Source organism: Sus scrofa, chromosome 8 (genome assembly GCF_000003025.6).
Source record: "Sus scrofa isolate TJ Tabasco breed Duroc chromosome 8, Sscrofa11.1, whole genome shotgun sequence".
In the NCBI taxonomy this organism is placed as follows: Eukaryota; Metazoa; Chordata; class Mammalia; order Artiodactyla; family Suidae; genus Sus; species Sus scrofa.
The window spans coordinates 801245-818452 of record NC_010450.4 but is presented as its reverse complement, the minus strand read 5'-3'; the positions used below and the strand labels follow the sequence as shown (position 1 = coordinate 818452).

Here is a 17208-nt window from a genome sequence, read left to right as displayed (position 1 = left end):
GAGGGCGCGGCCAATCGGCGTCCGAGGGTGGCGGCGGCCCGGCCGCCTCCATGGCGGAGGGGACAGCGTTTTTAGGGAACCCCGCTTCGGTCGGCCGGGCGGCGCCCCTCCGCCTCCAGGACGGCAGCGTGCGGCGCTGCGCTCCCGCCTCTCCCGCCCCCGGCGGGACGGCCTGCGGGGCGCGCGGGGCCGGGCGGCTCCCCCCGGCGTAGGCGCGATGGTCTCGCCCGGCTCGGCGCGCGCGGGAGCCCGGGGGGCGGGGCGGCGGCCGATAAAGGCGGTTGGGGGCGGGGCGCGCGCAGTCCGTCGGCGCCGCGCGGAGAAGGCAGCGTCGCCGCCGCCGGACCCGAGGACCCGAGGACCCCCGCCCCCGCCCGCCGCGTCGCCATGGCCTGCCGGCCGCGAAGCCCCTCCGGGTGCGGGAGCCGCCGCGACGGCGACGCCAGGTGAGGCCGGGCCGCGCGCTGGGGGCTCCCGGGCGGGGCGCGCGGGCGGGGGGCCCGGGCTGCTCCGTCCTGACGCGGCCTCTCGTCGCCAGCCCGCCGCCCCCCGCGAGATGGAGCCTGGGACGCAAGCGCACGGCCGACGGGAGGCGCCGGAAGCCGGAGGACGCCGAGGGCCCCGCGAGGCCGGCGGGCGGCCGCAGACCCGACAGGTGGGCCCGAGGGCCGCGGGGGGCCGGGCCGGTCCGAGGGTGAGCGCGGGCGGGGCCTCCGCCCCCGACTCGCCGGGGCGCCGGGGGTCGCCCCCCCCGGCTCGCGCGGGCCCGCGGTCGGGGGGCCTGTGAGGTGTCTTGGTGGCGGGTGGCATCGCAAGCCGGGCTCGGGCGCCGAGCCCTGTACGTCCCCGGGGCGGCACCGGGGCGACCCCGTCTCAGACCTTGGCGACGCGGCTGGGCGGGGGGCCTTCAAAGGCGTCGACGCGCAGCGTCTCCGGGGCCCCGCGGGGTCCTGCGCCCGCTGCCTGGCCCGAGAACTGCCCAGGCCGTGGCCGTGGCCGTGGCGGACGGAACGTCAGCGCAGGAACGTTCGGGGTCGGCCCGGAGTCGCGGCAAGTCGCGGGCGGGCTGCAGGCGGAGGGGGAAGCTCGCGTCTGCCCCCGCCGCCCGCCGGCCTCGAGCGTTCGCCCCCCGGTTTACGCAGCGTCTCGCAGGCGGGCAGCCTGCGGTCTGGGGCCGAACAGGACTTGCCTCCTGCCGTGCTCCCCCGGCGTGTGGCAGAGGGGCGAGGAGCCGGGCCGGGGGAGGCCTCTGTCGGGGGACCTTTTGGGGGGACCGGGGTGCCGTGGGAGGGGGTCCTGGCAGCTCCGCAGGCCTGAGGCGAGGCCGCCCTGCAGGGGCAGCTGCTGAGCTGAGGCGAAGCGGGGGTGAGGACGGAGCCGCGGAAGGGCCGAGCCGGGTGCTGCCCGAGACTTTTCAGAACTTCCTGGGGGCGGGGGTTGGTGCAGAGTCCAGCAGCACTGAGCTGCCAGGCCTGAAGCCTCGGCTGGTGGGACCGTTTGCCAAGGTGAAGAGGGGCGGGCGGAGCAGGGCTGCCCTGGGGAAGGAGGTGCTCAGGTTTTAGGAGACTTTTCAGGGAGTTCCCCGTGTGGCGCGGTGGGTTAAGAATCTGACCGCAGCAGCTGCAGAGGCTCGGGTTTGATCCCTGGCCCGGAACTTCCGCACACTGTGGGTACCGCGGCGAAAAGGAAAAGAGAGTTTTTTTCCAGACGAGTAAAGGAAGCTGTACGGAGAAGGGAGCAGGACCTCCCAGCCTGCTGGGGCGGCGCACACAGGCGTAGCCGCAGTCCAGACGCTTGAAGACTTGGGCCTCGAGACTGCCTGGGGCAGGTTTAGTGTAGTGGGCAAGGCCTTGACAGCCCTGGGGCTGGAGGTGAAGAGAGGTCACCAGACATTCTCGTTGAGATCAAGCTCTGACCCCTGCAGTAATCTCCCTGCGTTGTTTCAAAACTCCTTTGGATCTCCTGGGTGTCCTGGCTCAAGTCCGCCACACAGGACTCCTTACTCCACGTGCAGGGGTGTTCCCGACCCGGGCCCACTGGACACCGTGCTTTTTGCCTGCGGTTTGCTGGGTGATGGTGGGGAGGGTGTTCGGGTAAGAACAACTGGGGCGGAGGAGGTGGTCCCTCTGGAAGGACGTCGGCGCAGTGTGTAAAGCTTCCTTTGTTTTCCATTTGAGCACTTTTCCCAAAAGTACTCTCGTCCAGGAGTTCCCCGATGGCTCAGCAGGTTAAGGATCCAGTGTTGTCAGTGCTGCGGTGCAGGTTCAGTTTCTGGCCTGAGAACGTCCGCATGCTGCAGCTGCTGCCAGAACAGAAAAAGTCCTCTTGTCTTGATGAGGTGGGGGGGCCTGGTGAATGTGACTTGCCTCACCTAAGACATGGTTTTCGTTCTTCAAAGGTAGTTGCTGTCACACGAGCACATCTTGGGAGGACGTGACAGCTTGTTGTAAACACCTTGAGAAAGTCCCCGCCGCAGTCAGGCGGGGAGACCCGGGCCTGCGCCCTCAGTACACTGTTAGGAGGTTGAGGTCTGGCCCTGGACAAGCCTGCATGTGGTTCTCTTCTGTATTTGTGACACGGTCATTGGGTCATTTTAACTTTTGTTTCACTAATTTGGTTTCAGACTGCCAGCTGTGTTTAGACTGGAAGTTTACTGTTAGAAATTCAATTTGAGGAGTTCCCATCGTGGCTCAGTTGTCAACGATCCTGACTAGGAACCGTGAGGTTGCAGATTCCATCCCTGGCCTCGCTCAGTGGGTTAAGGATCCAGCGTTGCCTTGAGCTGCGGTGTAGGTCGCAGACGCGCCTCTGATCTGGCATGGCTGCGGCTGTGGTGTAGGCTGGCAGCTGTGGCTCCGAATGGACCCCTAGCCTGGGAACCTCCATATGCCTCTGGAAGTGAACCTAAAGAGCAAAAAAAAAAAATTCAATTTGAGTTTCCCTGGGTTAGGTAACCGTAAAGAAAGAAACGATAATTACATAAAGAGATTCTTTTTTTTCTTTGGCCGCGCCTGCAACATGCAGAAGTTCCTGGGCCAGGGATGAACCCAAGCCACAGCAGCGTCAACACGGAGTCCTTAACTACTAGGCCCCCAGAGAACTCCGAGAGGTTTGTTGTTTTTTTTTTTAGGGCTGCACCTGCGGTATACGGAAGTTCCCAGGCTAGGGGTTGAATTGGACCTGCCGGCCTATGCCCGGCCAGAGCCCAGCCACATCTGCAACTTATGCAGTAGCTTATGGCAACGCCGGATCCTTAACTCATTGAGCGAGGCCAAGGATGGAACCTGAGTCCTCATGGATGCTGTTCAGGGTTCTTAACCTGCTGATCCACAATGGGAGCTCCATCCAAGGCATTATCCTTTGGTTGCTGCTGCTGCGTTTTCAAAGCACGCCATCGTGTTTGCACCTAGAAAACATAGAGTTGCTCGTTGTGGGGGTTGAAGGTCGTTTCTACTTTGGATACACCGGTGACGGCCGATAGAAAGCTGAGGCGGAAACGTGGCCGTGTGGGGGTCCGTCTAATCATAAAGGACAGACGTGGCAGCAGGTCTCACTGTCAGGATTCTTGGCATCATGCCCTACTTTTTCAAATTGCCCGAAGTTGACTCAATTCTGGATAGACCTGAGCTCCTAAATTCAGTTTAACCCTTTACCAGGCAAGTGCGCCCTAATGCCGTAAGACCTCTGAGGTTTGTTCTTACTCTTTTGATTTTAGCTACGATGTGACATATTCTGAAGCATTAATCGTGTGCATCTAGGAGTAAGGAGTAGTTGGATTTATTAGGCACCTTTTATGTGCTGGTCTTTCTGCTTAAGGCTGTATTAGCTGAAATCTCTTTTATTATTTGTTTATTTTTTGTCTTTTTGCTTTTTCTAGGGCTGCTCCCGCAGCATATGGAAGTTCCCAGGCTGGGGCTCTAATCGGAGATGTAGCTGCTGGCCTACACCACAGCCACAGCAACGTAGGGTCAGGGATCTGGCGTGGCTGTGGTGGAGGCTGGCAGCTACAGCTCCCATTTGACCCCTAGCCTGGGAACTTCCATATGCTGTGGATGTGGCCCTAAAAAGACAAAATTTGGGGAGGAGTTCCCATTGTGGCTCAGTGGTTAATAAACCTGATTAGGATCCATGAGGTTGCGGGTTCGATCCGTGGCCTTGCTTAGTGGGTTAAGAATCCAGTGATGCCATGAGCTGTGGGGTAGGCCACAGAGGCGGCCGAGATCCAGTGTGGCTGTGGTGTAGGCCAGTAGCTGCAGCTCCAGTTTGAGTGCGCCGCCCCCCCAAAAAAAAATTCTGGGCAAAAGCCCTTATTTTGCAAGTCGAGGAAGTCATCTTAGGAAGCTCCCTCTCTCGGTGCTGACGATGCCGTGGACGGTCTGCCTTTGCCCGCAGTGGACCGTGTCCTGGCCCGGCAGCACTGGCGAAGGGGGCGTGCGCCGAGCAGAGCCAGAGCGCTTTAACCCGACTGCCCAGACCCAGCAAGCTAGTGAGTCACGGGGCAGAGAGCACCCTGCAGCCCGTTTCCCTGGCACCCGCCCGACCACCTGGGCACGTTTCCTGACGTGCGACGTGAAAGGAAACTGAGAGCTGGGTCCTGGCTCACGCGTGCGTTTCCTTTTGCTGCAGCTTCACCACCCCCGAAGGCCCTCAGCCCCGTTCTCGATGCTCCGACTGGGCGAGCGCCGTGGAGGAGGATGAGATGAGGACTCGGGTGAGCCAGGAAATCGCGAGGTGAGAGTCACAGGCCCCTGGGCGCGGTCGGCACCGTGTTTTAGTTGTACGTTACCCCGAGTGGGGGCGGGTTCTTGAGTCCGGTGGGCCCCAGGCCAGCAGCCTGGGCAGCTGCTGGGAACTTGCTGGAAATGCAGATTTCCAGGCCTCACCCCAGGCCCGCCGAGGGCAGCTCTGATGGGGCCCAGGTCCCTCTGAAGCCCTTCAGGTGCCTCTGCTCCCTGCAGTTTGAGGACCGCGGTCTTGGTGGCTGTCCTTCCAGGGTGGCAGTAGGTGGGGGGGGGTCCTGCTGGCTCGTGGAGGACGTCCACGCGGTGCGCCCGCCCGCCGTCCCAGCAGAGCACCTGCAGCTGCCCTCTTCACAGAGGGAGCGCAGTCCTGACGGCCACTGGGCTGGGTACCAGCTCAGCGATGCCGGAGCACAGGGCGGGGTCCCTAACATGGGGTGTGCAGTCGTCCCCAAAATTGTATGTATTCAGGTTCAATTCCAAGCTGATTCCTCCTCCTCAGCTCATGACGTTTCAGATGACACGTCCTTAGCCACCTGAGTCGTGTTCTCACTAGTGTTGGGGGCCTTGGACCCTTGAGATGCGCCATCCAACCCAGGGAATGAACCTCGTTACAGTGTTGTGGCTCGAAATGAGTTGAAGTATTTTGAACCAAGAGTCTGTTAGCCCCTCTGGTGAGCAGGTCTGTCCCCGTCGGCAGCAGGGCAGCAGGGCCAGCCCGCTTCCTCCCTGTCTGCGGTGGTTTGTGGTGCCCTCGGCTGCCTCCTCTTGGAAGGCCTGGCCGCGGAGGGTTGGTCGGGACCACTCCACCTCAAGGGCCCTGACGTGTGAGTGGGTCGTGTGCCTGGGTGGGAAAGTGAAGTGTGAGTTGGCAGACGTGGCCCCAGTGTTTTGAGGGAGTCGCTGTATCTGCCTAGATCTCAGCTTGCCCGGCTGTGAGGTCAGGCTGCCTGACTTGGTCGATGGCGTTTTTGTGTCCTGCTCCCAAGGCCTGTAACACTGTGTGTGCTGTGTGTCTTCACTGCGCCGCCACGCCTCACGGGCCCTGGCTGCAGCTCTCCTGCCCTGCAGGACACCCTCCTGTCCGGACCCTCTTGTTGGTGGACCCCTCTTGCTCCGTCGTCTCACAGGCCTGTCTCTGCCACGCACAGCAGGCCTCCTCTCGGCCAGAGCGCTTCGAGCCGCTCTGGGGCGCACGCCCCTTCTCATGGGGCGGTGCCGCCTTCTACACCCCAGGTTATGGGAGCCGACGATGCCAGCCTGCCGTCCTTCCTGCCAGCTGTCTGAAAATCTGAGGATGGGTTTGAGTCATACCCAAAGCCCGTCTTTTCCCCTTGGCCTCCACAAAGAAGGAAACCCTCCCGAAGAGGGTGGAAGGGACTGGTTTCTCGCTTCTCCTAGGGTGGCGGGTCATCACTGCCGTCCCGACGCACAGGAGGGAAACGAGGTCCTTGTCCCCTGGCGTCCAGACTCGCTGGGCTGCCGCAGCGAACTTGGGAGGCGGGAGGGTTTTAGCTTTGGAAAGAGGCGCAGTCAGCTGCGTGAACCTCTGGCCGGAGGTGGTGCTCAGCTTCAGCATCAGCTTTTACTCCACTTTCTTTTCTGGTGTCACACCTTTGCAAAGCTGGGTGCTGGTGGATCCTGTATAGAAAGCAGATGCCTTGTGAAGTCGGCAAGGAAGGGGGGGCGTTCAGTCTCTTCCCGAGAAGGGGGGCAGTGCCCTGGAGGCACGCACGTCTGGTTGAGTACTTTTGGTATCGTAAAGAAAACTTCTGATTTCAACTCCCTGTTAGGTTTTTCCAAAGTCTCCGGGATTAGAGGGTGTAAATATCTTGGTGTTTGGATCTCACTACTTAAACAGAAACTGCTGGAGGACACGCAGGCCTGGAACCTGTTGCTTTAAGCACTTTCTGTGGTCTTGACGAGTAATTTTCAGCCCTGTGTCTGTTAGTCAGAGAAGGTGACTGCTGGAGGCGGAGCTCGAGAGAGCAGACCGCACCCTCAGAGGCTTTGTTCCTGTGTGTGTTTTAGCTCTGAAAGCCTTGCGGAAAGTTAACGTCTGTGCCTTTTTAAGAACAACAGCATGTGCTTCGCTCTCAGGTATAAGAGGAAACTCCTCGTCAATGACTTTGGAAGAGAGAGGAAATCCTCATCAGGAAGGTAAGTGCTGGGAATCGCTCCTGTCCTCATTTACTTATTTTGTCTTTCCAGGGCCGCTCCTGCAGCACTTGGAGGCTCCCAGGCTCGGGGTCGAATCGGAGCCGTAGCCGCCGGCCTGCAGCACAGCCACAGCAACTCGGGATCCGAGCCGCGTCTGACCCACACCAACCACAGCTCACGGCAACGCCGGATCCTTAACCCACCGAGCGGGGCCCGGGACCGAACCCGCACCCTCATGGTTCCTAGTCGGATTCGTTTCCACGGCACCACGACGGGAACTCCTCTTTTCTAATTTAATAGGCCTGTAATTTATTAATGAGAAAACTTGTGACTGCGGGAAGCTGCGTGTCTCGGTGCACTTACTGTGTTTCTCTTCTTCACTGCTGTTCGAATGTGGGCTCTTGTGTACCAAACTCCCACATGTTCAAAGACCGCGGCCTGGGCGGGTTGATGGGGTGTGGGACCCGCAGGGCAGATGCTCCGTTGTCGAGTCTCGGCGTTTCCTTCCACACTGGTCCTCACCGCCAGGCCCGTTCTGTTCATTTCACTGTCTTAGTTCCGACTCGAAGGAGTCTCTGTCTGCGCTGCCAGCTGACCTGGAGACTGACGAGAGCGTCCTGATGCGGAGACAGAAGCAGATCAACTACGGGAAGAACACCATCGCCTACGACCGCTACATCAAGGAAGTCCCAAGGTAGTCCTGCCCCGCGGCGCGGCGCCGCCTGCTCCCACGGGCCCTTGCCGTCTGGGTGCTCCGTCTGATTCTGCACGTCGCTCACACCTGCTAACAACTGTGTTGTTAAGGGCTTTCGGGCGCTTGTGTAAATGGGGTGAGTGGGCCGGCGGCTGAAAGACTGAGAACTCAAAGACAAAAGATGGAATGTTTTCGTAGTTTACAACGTTAGGTGACATTTCATTTCTTAAGACTCACAGCTGTCTTATAATTTGTTTTTTATTTTTTTTTTTGCCTTTTTTCTTTTTTCTTTTATTTTTTTTTGTCTTTTTGCTATTTCTTTGGCCACTCCTGCGGCATGTGGAGGTTCCCAGGCTAGGGGTCCAATCGGAGCTGTAGCCACCGGCCTACACCACAGCCACAGCAATGCAGGATCCGAGTCGCGTCTGCAACCTACACCACAGCTCACGGCAACACCAGATCCTCAACCCGTTGAGCAAGGGCAGGGATCGAACCCGCAACCTCATGGTTCCTCGTCGGATTTGTTAACCACTGCGCCATGACGGGAACACCTCTTTTTTTTTTTTTTTTTTTTTTTTTTTTGCTTTTTAGGGCTGCACCGAGGCATATGGAATTTCCCAAGCTAGGAGTCAACTGGAGCTGCAGCTGCCAGCGTACACCACAGCCACAGCCACGCGGAATCCAAGCTGCTTCTGCGACCTAGACCACAGCTCACGGCAACGCCAGATCCTTAACCCACTGAGCAGGGCCAGAGATGCAACCCAAGTCTTCATGGGTACTGGTCGAGTTTGTTGGCGCTGAGCTGTGACGCGAACTCCCAGTTTTTTTGTTCTTTTCATTTTTGGCCACCCACGGCATATGGAGCTCCCGGGCCAGGGATCAGATCTGAACCACAATTGAGACCTAAGCTGCAGCTGCAGCAACATTGGATCCTTAACCCACTGTGCTGGGCCCAGAGTCGAACCCGTGTTGCGGTGGTCCCAAGAGGCCGCAGATCCTATTGCGCTACAGTGGGAGCTCCGCAGCTTTCCTTTCTTTCTTTTTTTTTTTTGTCTTTTTGCCTTTTCCAGGGCCGCTTCCCACAGCACATGAAGGTTCCCAGGCTAGGAGTCGAATCGGAGCTGTAGTCTCCAGCCTACACCAGAGCCACAGCAACTCGGAATCCGAGCTGCGTCTGCGACCTACATCACAGCTCATGGCAACGCTGGATCCTTAACCCACTGAGCAAGGGCAGGGGTCTGAACCCGCAACCTCAGGGGGATTCGTTAACCACTGCGCCACGACGGGAACTCCATGCAGCTTTCTTATAAATGTAAAATTATGAAAATACGTGATGGAAAAAGTGAAGTTCAAATTACAGATGGTAAATATCTCACTAGAGAAAACCACGAGCATTGTCCCAGTTTGCGTAAGTGGCACCCTCCCGCCCCACAAGGACGGAGCTTTAGAGAGTGTGTCTGCTTCTGGCAGAACTGCAGGTCAGATGTACTTTTCTGCAGCCTAGATTGCAAAGAAATCGCGTCGCCAAGGACGTAGTGCTGGTTATCGGTTCCTTTGTTCGTTGTGTGGAATCTCACTGGTCTGTGGTTTTTAATGAGACTCATCTCGGAGTTTGTTCCTCTGGAAGCCAGTGTGCAGAAGTGAGAGGTGTGTGCCAGGACCGTTTCTCTCTCCTGTCAGGCACCTCCGACAACCTGGCGTTCATCCCAGGACTCCCAACAAGTTCAAGAAGTACAGTCGACGATCGTGGGACCAGCAGATCAAACTGTGGAAGGTGGCGCTGCATTTCTGGGACCCTCCAGCTGCCGAAGGGTGTGACTTGGAAGAAATGTATGTCTGTACTGCATTCTCCTCCCGCTCCTGCAGCTCCTGCAGTGACTGCAGAGGCCTTGTCACTTGGTCGTGGCGGGTTGTCCTGGCACAGTGTCCACCTGGATGTTCTGGGGGAGCAGAGCAGCCAGTGGTCACAGTTTCATGTCCCTTTTCTCTGCACAAGTGTGTGAAGCCTGGGCTCTGGGCGGGCTCGGGGGAGGAGGGTGCTTCCTGGGTTGAATTCACTTTGCAGCTGGGGAAATTGATTGCAATAAACCTAGAGATATGTGGGGGTTCTGTTTGTTCCTAAGATAAACTTTTTTTTTGTCTTTTGAGGGCTGCACCACAGCACATGGAAGTTCCCAGCCTAGAGGTCGAATCGGAGCTGGGCCTACGCCACAGCCACAGCCACAGCCACATGGGATCCAAGCCACATCTGCCATCTACACCACAGTTCACAGCAATACCGGATCCTTAACCCACTGAGCAGGGCCAGGGATTGAACCTGCGTCTCATGAATACTAGTTGGGCTATGACTGTTAAGCCAAAATGGGAACTCCCAGCTTTTATCTCTTTAAGCTGCATCTAGTTGGGAAGATCTCAGGCTTGTTTCTGCCACGTGGTCAGGGTGCTGGGTGGACACAGAGGCAGAGAGAGCCTGGGCTCTGCAGCCTCTCTTCTCAACTCCCTTTTGGCTGCGCCTGTGGCCTATGGGGGGACCTGAGTCAGGGATTGAATCTGAACTCCACCTGGCCACAGCCGCAGCAGCGCTGGGTCCTTAACCCACCGTACTGGGCTGGGGGTTGAACCTGCACCGCCACAGAGACAAGGCGGGATCGTTAACCTGCTGTGTCACAGTGGGAGCTGTGGCTGCCGGCTTACACCCCCAGCTCCCTTCTGACCCAAACCTCTCTCTCCCTCACAGACACGTTTATTCTCGTGAATGTGTGAGTTTTGCTCTGTGCCAGGGAAATTTACTGGGAAACTTTTTTTTTTTTTTTTTTTTTTTTGGTCTTTAGGGCCACACCCACCGCACATGGAGGTTCCAGGCTAGGGGTCGAATTGGAGCTGTAGCCGCCGGCCTGCACCACAGCCACAGCAATGCGGGATCTGAGCCGCGTCTGTGACCTACATACACCACAGCTCACAGTAACGTCGGATCTCTAACCCTCTGAGTGAGGCCAGGGATTGAACCCACAACCTCCTGGTTCCTAGTCGGATTCATTAACCACTGAGCCACGACGGGAACTCCAGCAACTGTCATGTTGAAACAGCGTCCAACCTGTTCTCAGACTTGGGCTCGCCAGCGTCACTCGCTCTTGTCCAGCTTGTCCCTCTTCCCGTCTCCTCATGCGGAGGGAGTTGGAAGCATCAGCGACTGTGTGTGGTGTGGTTTCTCAGTGTTCTTCTCCCCCCACACTTACTGTTTATGCTTCCGCTCCCAAGGATGCTCGTGGGCGCCTGTGGGTCGCCGCTGCCGTCGAGGACGGGCAGGTTGCTGTCTGCTCTGGGCCTCCTGCCTGCAGTAACTGCTGCCGCCTTGCCTCTCCTCTGGGTGGCCCGGGCAGGGCTGAGTCTGGACGTGGGTGTCGCTGGGGCCTGTGGTCCCTCGGGGAGCTAGGAGGTGCTTGGCGGGGGGTGTCGGGCAGCGAGGCTTTGGTGCGCTGGTTTGCGGAGGGTGGGCCTGCCTGGCTCTGCTGACGTGCCTGCTTTCTCTGCGCAGACATCCCGTGGACCTCGGGGAGATGGAGACGGACTCGGCGGGAAGCAGCTCCGAGTCCCAGGCGAGCTCGCAGGATAACCTGGTGAGCCCCCCGAGGCGCTCTGCGCGGGCGTTTCCGGCTCGTGGTGGACTGGGTGCTTCTTGGGAGACAGGCTGCCACCGATGTCGACGCGGATGCTCGTGAAGAAGGGGCGCCGTACCCCTTTCTCTGTGAAATGTCAGACTTGACGGTGTTCATAGGCGGGGGCCTTGCTTTCGACCTGGGCTCGTCTGACCAACCCTCGTGGCGGCGGGTGAGAGCGAGGCCCTGTCGCTGGTGCCAGTTTCAGGCTGTACGGTTTGTGCCGGCGTGTGGCTAGGCCAGGAGTCACCTCCAAGGGGTTAGGGTAGATTAGGTAGAGGGGTGTTGGGCGCTAGGTTTCCACATTTGCCAATTTAAAAAAATCACAGTTACCTTTGTGGCTCAGTGGCTAACAAACCTGACTAGTATCCATGAGGACACAGGTTCGGTCCCTGGCCTTGCTCAGTGGGTTAAGGATCAGCATTGCCGTGGGCTGTGGTGTGGGTCACAGAGGTGGCTCGGATCTGGTGTTGCTGTGGCTGGGGTGTAGGCCGGCAGCTGCAGTTCTCATTCAAGCCCTAGCCTGGGACCCTCCATGTGCCACAAGTGCGGCCCTAGAAGAAGCAAAAAAAAAAAAGGTGGGAGTTCCCGTCGTGGCGCAGTGGTTAACGAATCCGACTAGGAACCATGAGGTTGCGGGTTTGGTCCCTGCGCTTGCTCAGTGGGTTAACGATCCGGCGTTGCTGTGAGCTGTGGTGTAGGTTGCAGACGCGGCTCAGATCCCGCATTGCTGTGGCTCTGGCGTAGGCCGGTGGCTACAGCTCCGATTCGACTCCTAGCCTGGGAACCTCCATATGCCGCGGGAGCGGCCCAAACAAATAGCAAAAAAGACCAAAAAAAAAAAAAAACAAACCAAAAAGGTGGATATTTTTTGTGGGGGGAGGTACTGGAAAGATGAAAAGCAACGTACAAGATGGTCTCGTCTCTAATTCTGTCATCGTCGGTCAGGTGCCGGTTCCTCCAGACCTCGCCGTGGGTGTGCAAGCCGCATGCACAGCGGCAGTTTACACAGGCCCCTTTGTTAGTGTGAAGGAGACGGCCCCCTGTTTACACACAGAAACATCCTGTGCTGTTATTACATGAGACGCGATGGGTTAAAAGTGAGAAAAGTTGAAAACGTGTTTTAAAACCTCATCCTTTCTCTCAGATCAACCTGTGTGCACTCGGCCAGTTCAGAGGCGTGTAAAGTCACGCTGCACAGTTGCCTCTGCCTGCCTGCCGTGTGTCTGCGTCACGCTAACGAGCCTGGTGACGGCTTCCAGTCTCGTGACCCTGTGCCCCACACTCTCTGTGATGAGTGCGGTGTCGGAAGTAGCACAGGTGTCCAGAGCAGAGCAGTGACAGCGGGGATGTGGCGACTGCAGCTGTCTTTTGGAAGATGAATAACATGACAAATCGGTGGCGTAGATAAAAATAGGATGTTTAACAACAGGCCGATCCCAGTTTTGTGGATTTTTTTTTTTTTTTTTTTTTTTTTTGTCTTTTTTTGCCATTTCTTGGGCCGCTCCCGCGGCATATGGAGGTTCCCAGGCTAGGGGTTGAATCGGAGCTGTAGCCACCAGCCTACGCCAGAGACGCAGCAACGTGGGATCCGAGCCGCGTCTGCAACCTACACCACAGCTCACGGCAACGCCGGATCCTTAACCCACTGAGCAAGGCCAGGGACCGAACCTGCAACCTCATGGTTCCTTGTCGGATTCGTTAACCACTGCGCCACGACGGGAACTCCTGTGGATGTTTTTAAGTAGGTGGCACTAGAAGGAAACCCATGGAGGTCTCAGAAGGTGGTCTCCGTAGTCTGGGCTAAAAGTGCCCCTTCCAGAGCTCCCGTTGTGGCTCGGGGTAATGAACCTGACGAGTAGCCATGAGGATGCGGGTTTGATCCCTGGCCTCGCTCAGTGGGTTAAGGATCGGTGTTGCTGTGAACTGTGGTGTAGGTCGCAGACGCGGCTGAGATCCCATGTGGCCGTGGCCGTGGTGTAGGCCGGCGGCGGCAGCTCCGATTCAGCCTGGGAACATCCATGTGTCATGGGTGCGGCCCTAAAAAGAACAACCGAAAAGTCCTTCCCCAGCTCAAGATTCTGAACCTGGCACTGGTGGTAGGAGGAGCTGGAGGGAGACAGAGCCAGGCCGGGGTCCGGGGGCCTCCGGGAGGGCGGCCCTCAGGCAGGGGGTGTGCTGGAGGCAGGGGGGAAGCTGGGCTAAGGCGGCGAGTCACCGAGTTCCGCCCGTGCCCATGTAACTGTCCCCAGGAGTCCCTTAGCGCTGGAAAGCCGGCTGCCTGTTGGGCTTCACCAGACCCTGGCACAGCCACACGCCGATGCTTGCGCTCGAGAAGTGTTACGCCGGTCAGTGCTGCTGCCTGACAAACAGGCTGTGCTCGGGGTTCTTACTTGTCCCAATAATGTCCTTTCCACAGGACTTTTTCTCTTTTTTTGACCCAGAATTTAGTCAGGGATTACGTTTCATTGCCGTGTCTCTCTCTTTTTTTTTTTTTTTTTTTTTGTCCTTTTTTGCTATTTCTTGGGCCGCTCCTACAGCATATGGAGGTTCCCAGGCCAGGGGTCCAATCGGAGCTGTAGCCGCTGGCCTACGGCAGAGCCACGTCTGCGACCCCACACCACAGCTCACGGCAACGCCGGATCGTCAACCTACTTAGCAAGGGCAGGGACCGAACCCGCAACCTCATGGTTCCTAGTCGGATTCGTTAACCACTGCGTCACGACGGGAACTCCTTGTTGCCGTGTCTCTTAAATGTCCTTTAACTTAGAGTTGCCTTCCTGCTTTCCCCTCGCAACGCTGGCTCTCGAAGAGCTCAAGCCAGTTCTTATGAGGCCGCGTGTTCCTCACCTGGACGTTGCCACCCTGTTTCCTCAGGGATTAGATTCGGGGGGGACCCTCTGGGCCAGAAGGCCACGGTTGGGGGTGTGGAAGCGGCCCCCGTCTGGGGCTGGGATGGAAGGGGCCGTCCTCAGCCCAGTGCTAGAGCTGAGGCTGGCCTGCCTGGGCGGGTTTGATGTGGTTCTGCCTCCGAGGGCACGTGGGCCAGCTGCCGGCGGAGTTGAGTGGCTGCCGTACGAAGCCTTAAAGGGTCCGTTGGTTTCCAGTTGGGTGGAGTTGGCGGGCGGGAGTGGCACGCGTCCCCTGGCCGTTGAGTCGGATGTTATCTGTGGGTTGGAATTAGTGGCTCCATCTGGGCTCGGAGGCGAGCGTCCAGCCTGCACTGGCCTTGGCTGGTGGCGCCGTTGGCCCGGGGCACCCGCTCCCGCGTGGGTGAGCCGCCCGTGCTTGACAGCCCAGCAGCAGCGAGCCCAGGGCCTGAGGACGAGTGTGCCTCTGCTCCCTTCTAGGACGTGTACTGTGGCACACCCACCAAGGTCAGACACGTGGACTGCCCGCTGGAGGATGAGTTCGACTTGGAAGCGTGTTTAACGGAGCCCCTGAAAGACTTCTCGGCCATGAGCTAACCGGTGCCCCCGGAAGCCCCTGGGAGCCGGGCTGCCCCGCTCCCTGCCCAGGAGGAGGCCGGCGAGGCGCCCTGCATCTGGAACCCGTTGTTTCCTGTTAATAGTATTGTCTCACGTGGATTGCTGTTCTTGCCTTATTTTCTTGAGAAAATTAATTTTACGTATAGGGAGTGTATTTTGCATGTTTTAAATTGAAGATGGAACTGAATTCAAGGAACATTAAACTTGAGGCCGTCTTGTGACAGCCGTAATGGCTCAGTCTCCTCCATCCTTCAGCTGAACCCACAGGCATCCCTCACCTGGTTTTCCGCAAGTGTTTCGGGTATTAAGTTGCTCTTCGTCAGAGGGCTGGTTTGGGTTTAACATGTGTTCTCGGGACCGATCTAGCTTCAGCTTTCCTTTCGGGTGTCTGAGGATCATAATCAGATTCATTTCTGGCTGTTTGTCAGTATGTCAGGGCTGGTTTTTTCCTCACACAGCACCGAATAGTCAGGTATGAGCTTGAGCTGGTACGTTAATGGGTTTTATGTAAGTTTTACAGTCTTCATCTGCTACTTGTAAATAGTGCTGGGTAGGCCTTCTACCTGTAATACTCCAAGAGGTCAGGCAGCAGAGGGGCTTAGAAAGAACTTTTTTTTTTTACAATCAGTTAATTTACATGTAAAATTGCTGTAAATGATAATGTGTACAGATTTTCTGTTCTGATACTCAATTGTAAACTTCTTGTTAAGACTGTTATGTTTCTGTTGCTTTTGTATGGAATGACATTGCGAAAATAAAAGGGACCTTTAACTGACTTGGTGCGTCGCCAGACGGGCTGACTGCTGGGATGAGCGCGTTTGGAGGCTCAGGGAGGGCGGGCGTGGTGGCGGGGGCGTGGCCCGGGCCGAGGACCTCGGGCGGTGGGGTTGGAGCTCTGCCCTGGGGTCTTGGTCAGACCAGGGCCAGAGCCAGAGCCAGACCTGCTGTGCTTCCCCCGGCTCCCTGTGCTTCCCCCAGACTCGGGCCTCCCGGCTGAGGGAGGTGTGGGCCCAGCAGACGAACGAGCAAGCGAGCGAGCAAGCAAGCCAGGGACGCTGGTTTGATGCTTCCTCAGCAGCTGGGGTGATGGCCTTTCTGTGTTACTGAGACACCAGGGCCACGCCTCTGCCCTGGAGCAGCTCCGCTGGTGGGCACTGCCGCCAGCCCACAGCCAAGATAGCTGACTCCGCTTGAGAAGAGTCACCCTGGCTGCTGGCTTTTGCTTCACATCCGAAGCTACTGGCTTTTGTCTTTTAAGGGCCACACCCGGGGCATATGGAGGTTCCCAGGCTAGGGGTCGAGTTGGAGCTGTAGCTGCCGGCCTGCACCACAGCCACAGCAACTTGGGATCTGAGCCGCGTCTGCGACCTACACCACAGCTCACAGCAACACTGGATCCTGAACCCACTGAGCAAGGCCAGGGATCGAACTCGCAACCTCATGGATGCTAGTCCCACATCTAAATACTTAGAATGCTCTCAGGCGCTGAGGAAGTCGATCCTCACACTTGAGTTCTTGCCTTTCAGTGCTGTTCACAGTCTGGTGTTTTCGTGTGAGTGTGACAAGTGAGCAGGCGGCCGGGGCCGGTGGTCTTTATTCTTGACTCTTGTACTTTGAACCAAGGGGTGTCGGAGCTAAATGACGTTTGTCCAGCATGATTAATTCCTCCCGGTTCCAGGCGGATCGCTCTCTTGTTCCCACTGGAGATTCGTTTTCCTATCTTCCGTGTATAGACGCAGGCAGCTTATCAGGGTTGTCATCCTGCAGCCCCAGCTGACTTCGCTTTGTGCGCTGTGAAGTCGTTCCTGCTTCCCGCTGGTCCCTCAGGAGCCTGCCCTCCAGCTGCTCTTTTTGGGTAATTCTGCCATCGAGGTGCTGATACCTCCGTCCTCGGGGAAGAAGATGCTGATGGAGCCTCCAGGTGAGCCGGCAGCTTCCGCCTGAGCCACAAGGCTGCACTTTGACCCATAGGTGGCTCTTCTGGTTGACCGAGGGGTCACAGGATCATTGTCTTCCCATGGAGGCACATTCAGAAGGGCCCCAGGTCAGGTCCTGCGATAGTACCTAGCAAGCCGGAAGTGCCTTGCAGTGAACGTGTTAGCTGTCTTCTGGCGCAGGCAGTGTCTTTTTGACCCATCATTCTGTATATTTATGTTCGAGAATCTTGAGAGTTTTGGGGCTTTTTTGCTTTTTAGGGCCGCACCCTTGGCATATGGAGGTTCCCAGGTAGGGGTCCAATCGGAGCTACATCTGCCAGCCTACACCCCAGCTCACAGCAACACCAGATCCTTAGCCCATTGAGCGAAGCCAGGGATCGAACCCGCAACCCCATGGTTCCTAGATGGATTCGTTTCTGCTGCGCCAGGACGGGAACTCCTATGTTCAAGAATCTTGTGAGTTTTCTGTTTTAGAGATTTGTTGCTTTGTTGTCACTGTTTGCTTCATAACGTTCAGGCTTTAATGGGATCTAA

At 57.6% G+C, this 17208-nt stretch overlaps 1 protein-coding gene across 2 annotated transcripts; it reads left to right on the top strand.

The window, feature by feature from the left end:
• SLBP (stem-loop binding protein) lies at positions 292–15513 on the top strand. 2 transcript variants are annotated; one of them, NM_001244857.1, is given in 8 exon segments: positions 299–446; positions 539–655; positions 4627–4731; positions 6840–6899; positions 7456–7593; positions 9274–9423; positions 11129–11210; positions 14600–15513. In NM_001244857.1, coding segments are annotated over 8 exon segments (828 nt in total). In that variant the 5' UTR covers positions 299–387; the 3' UTR covers positions 14717–15513.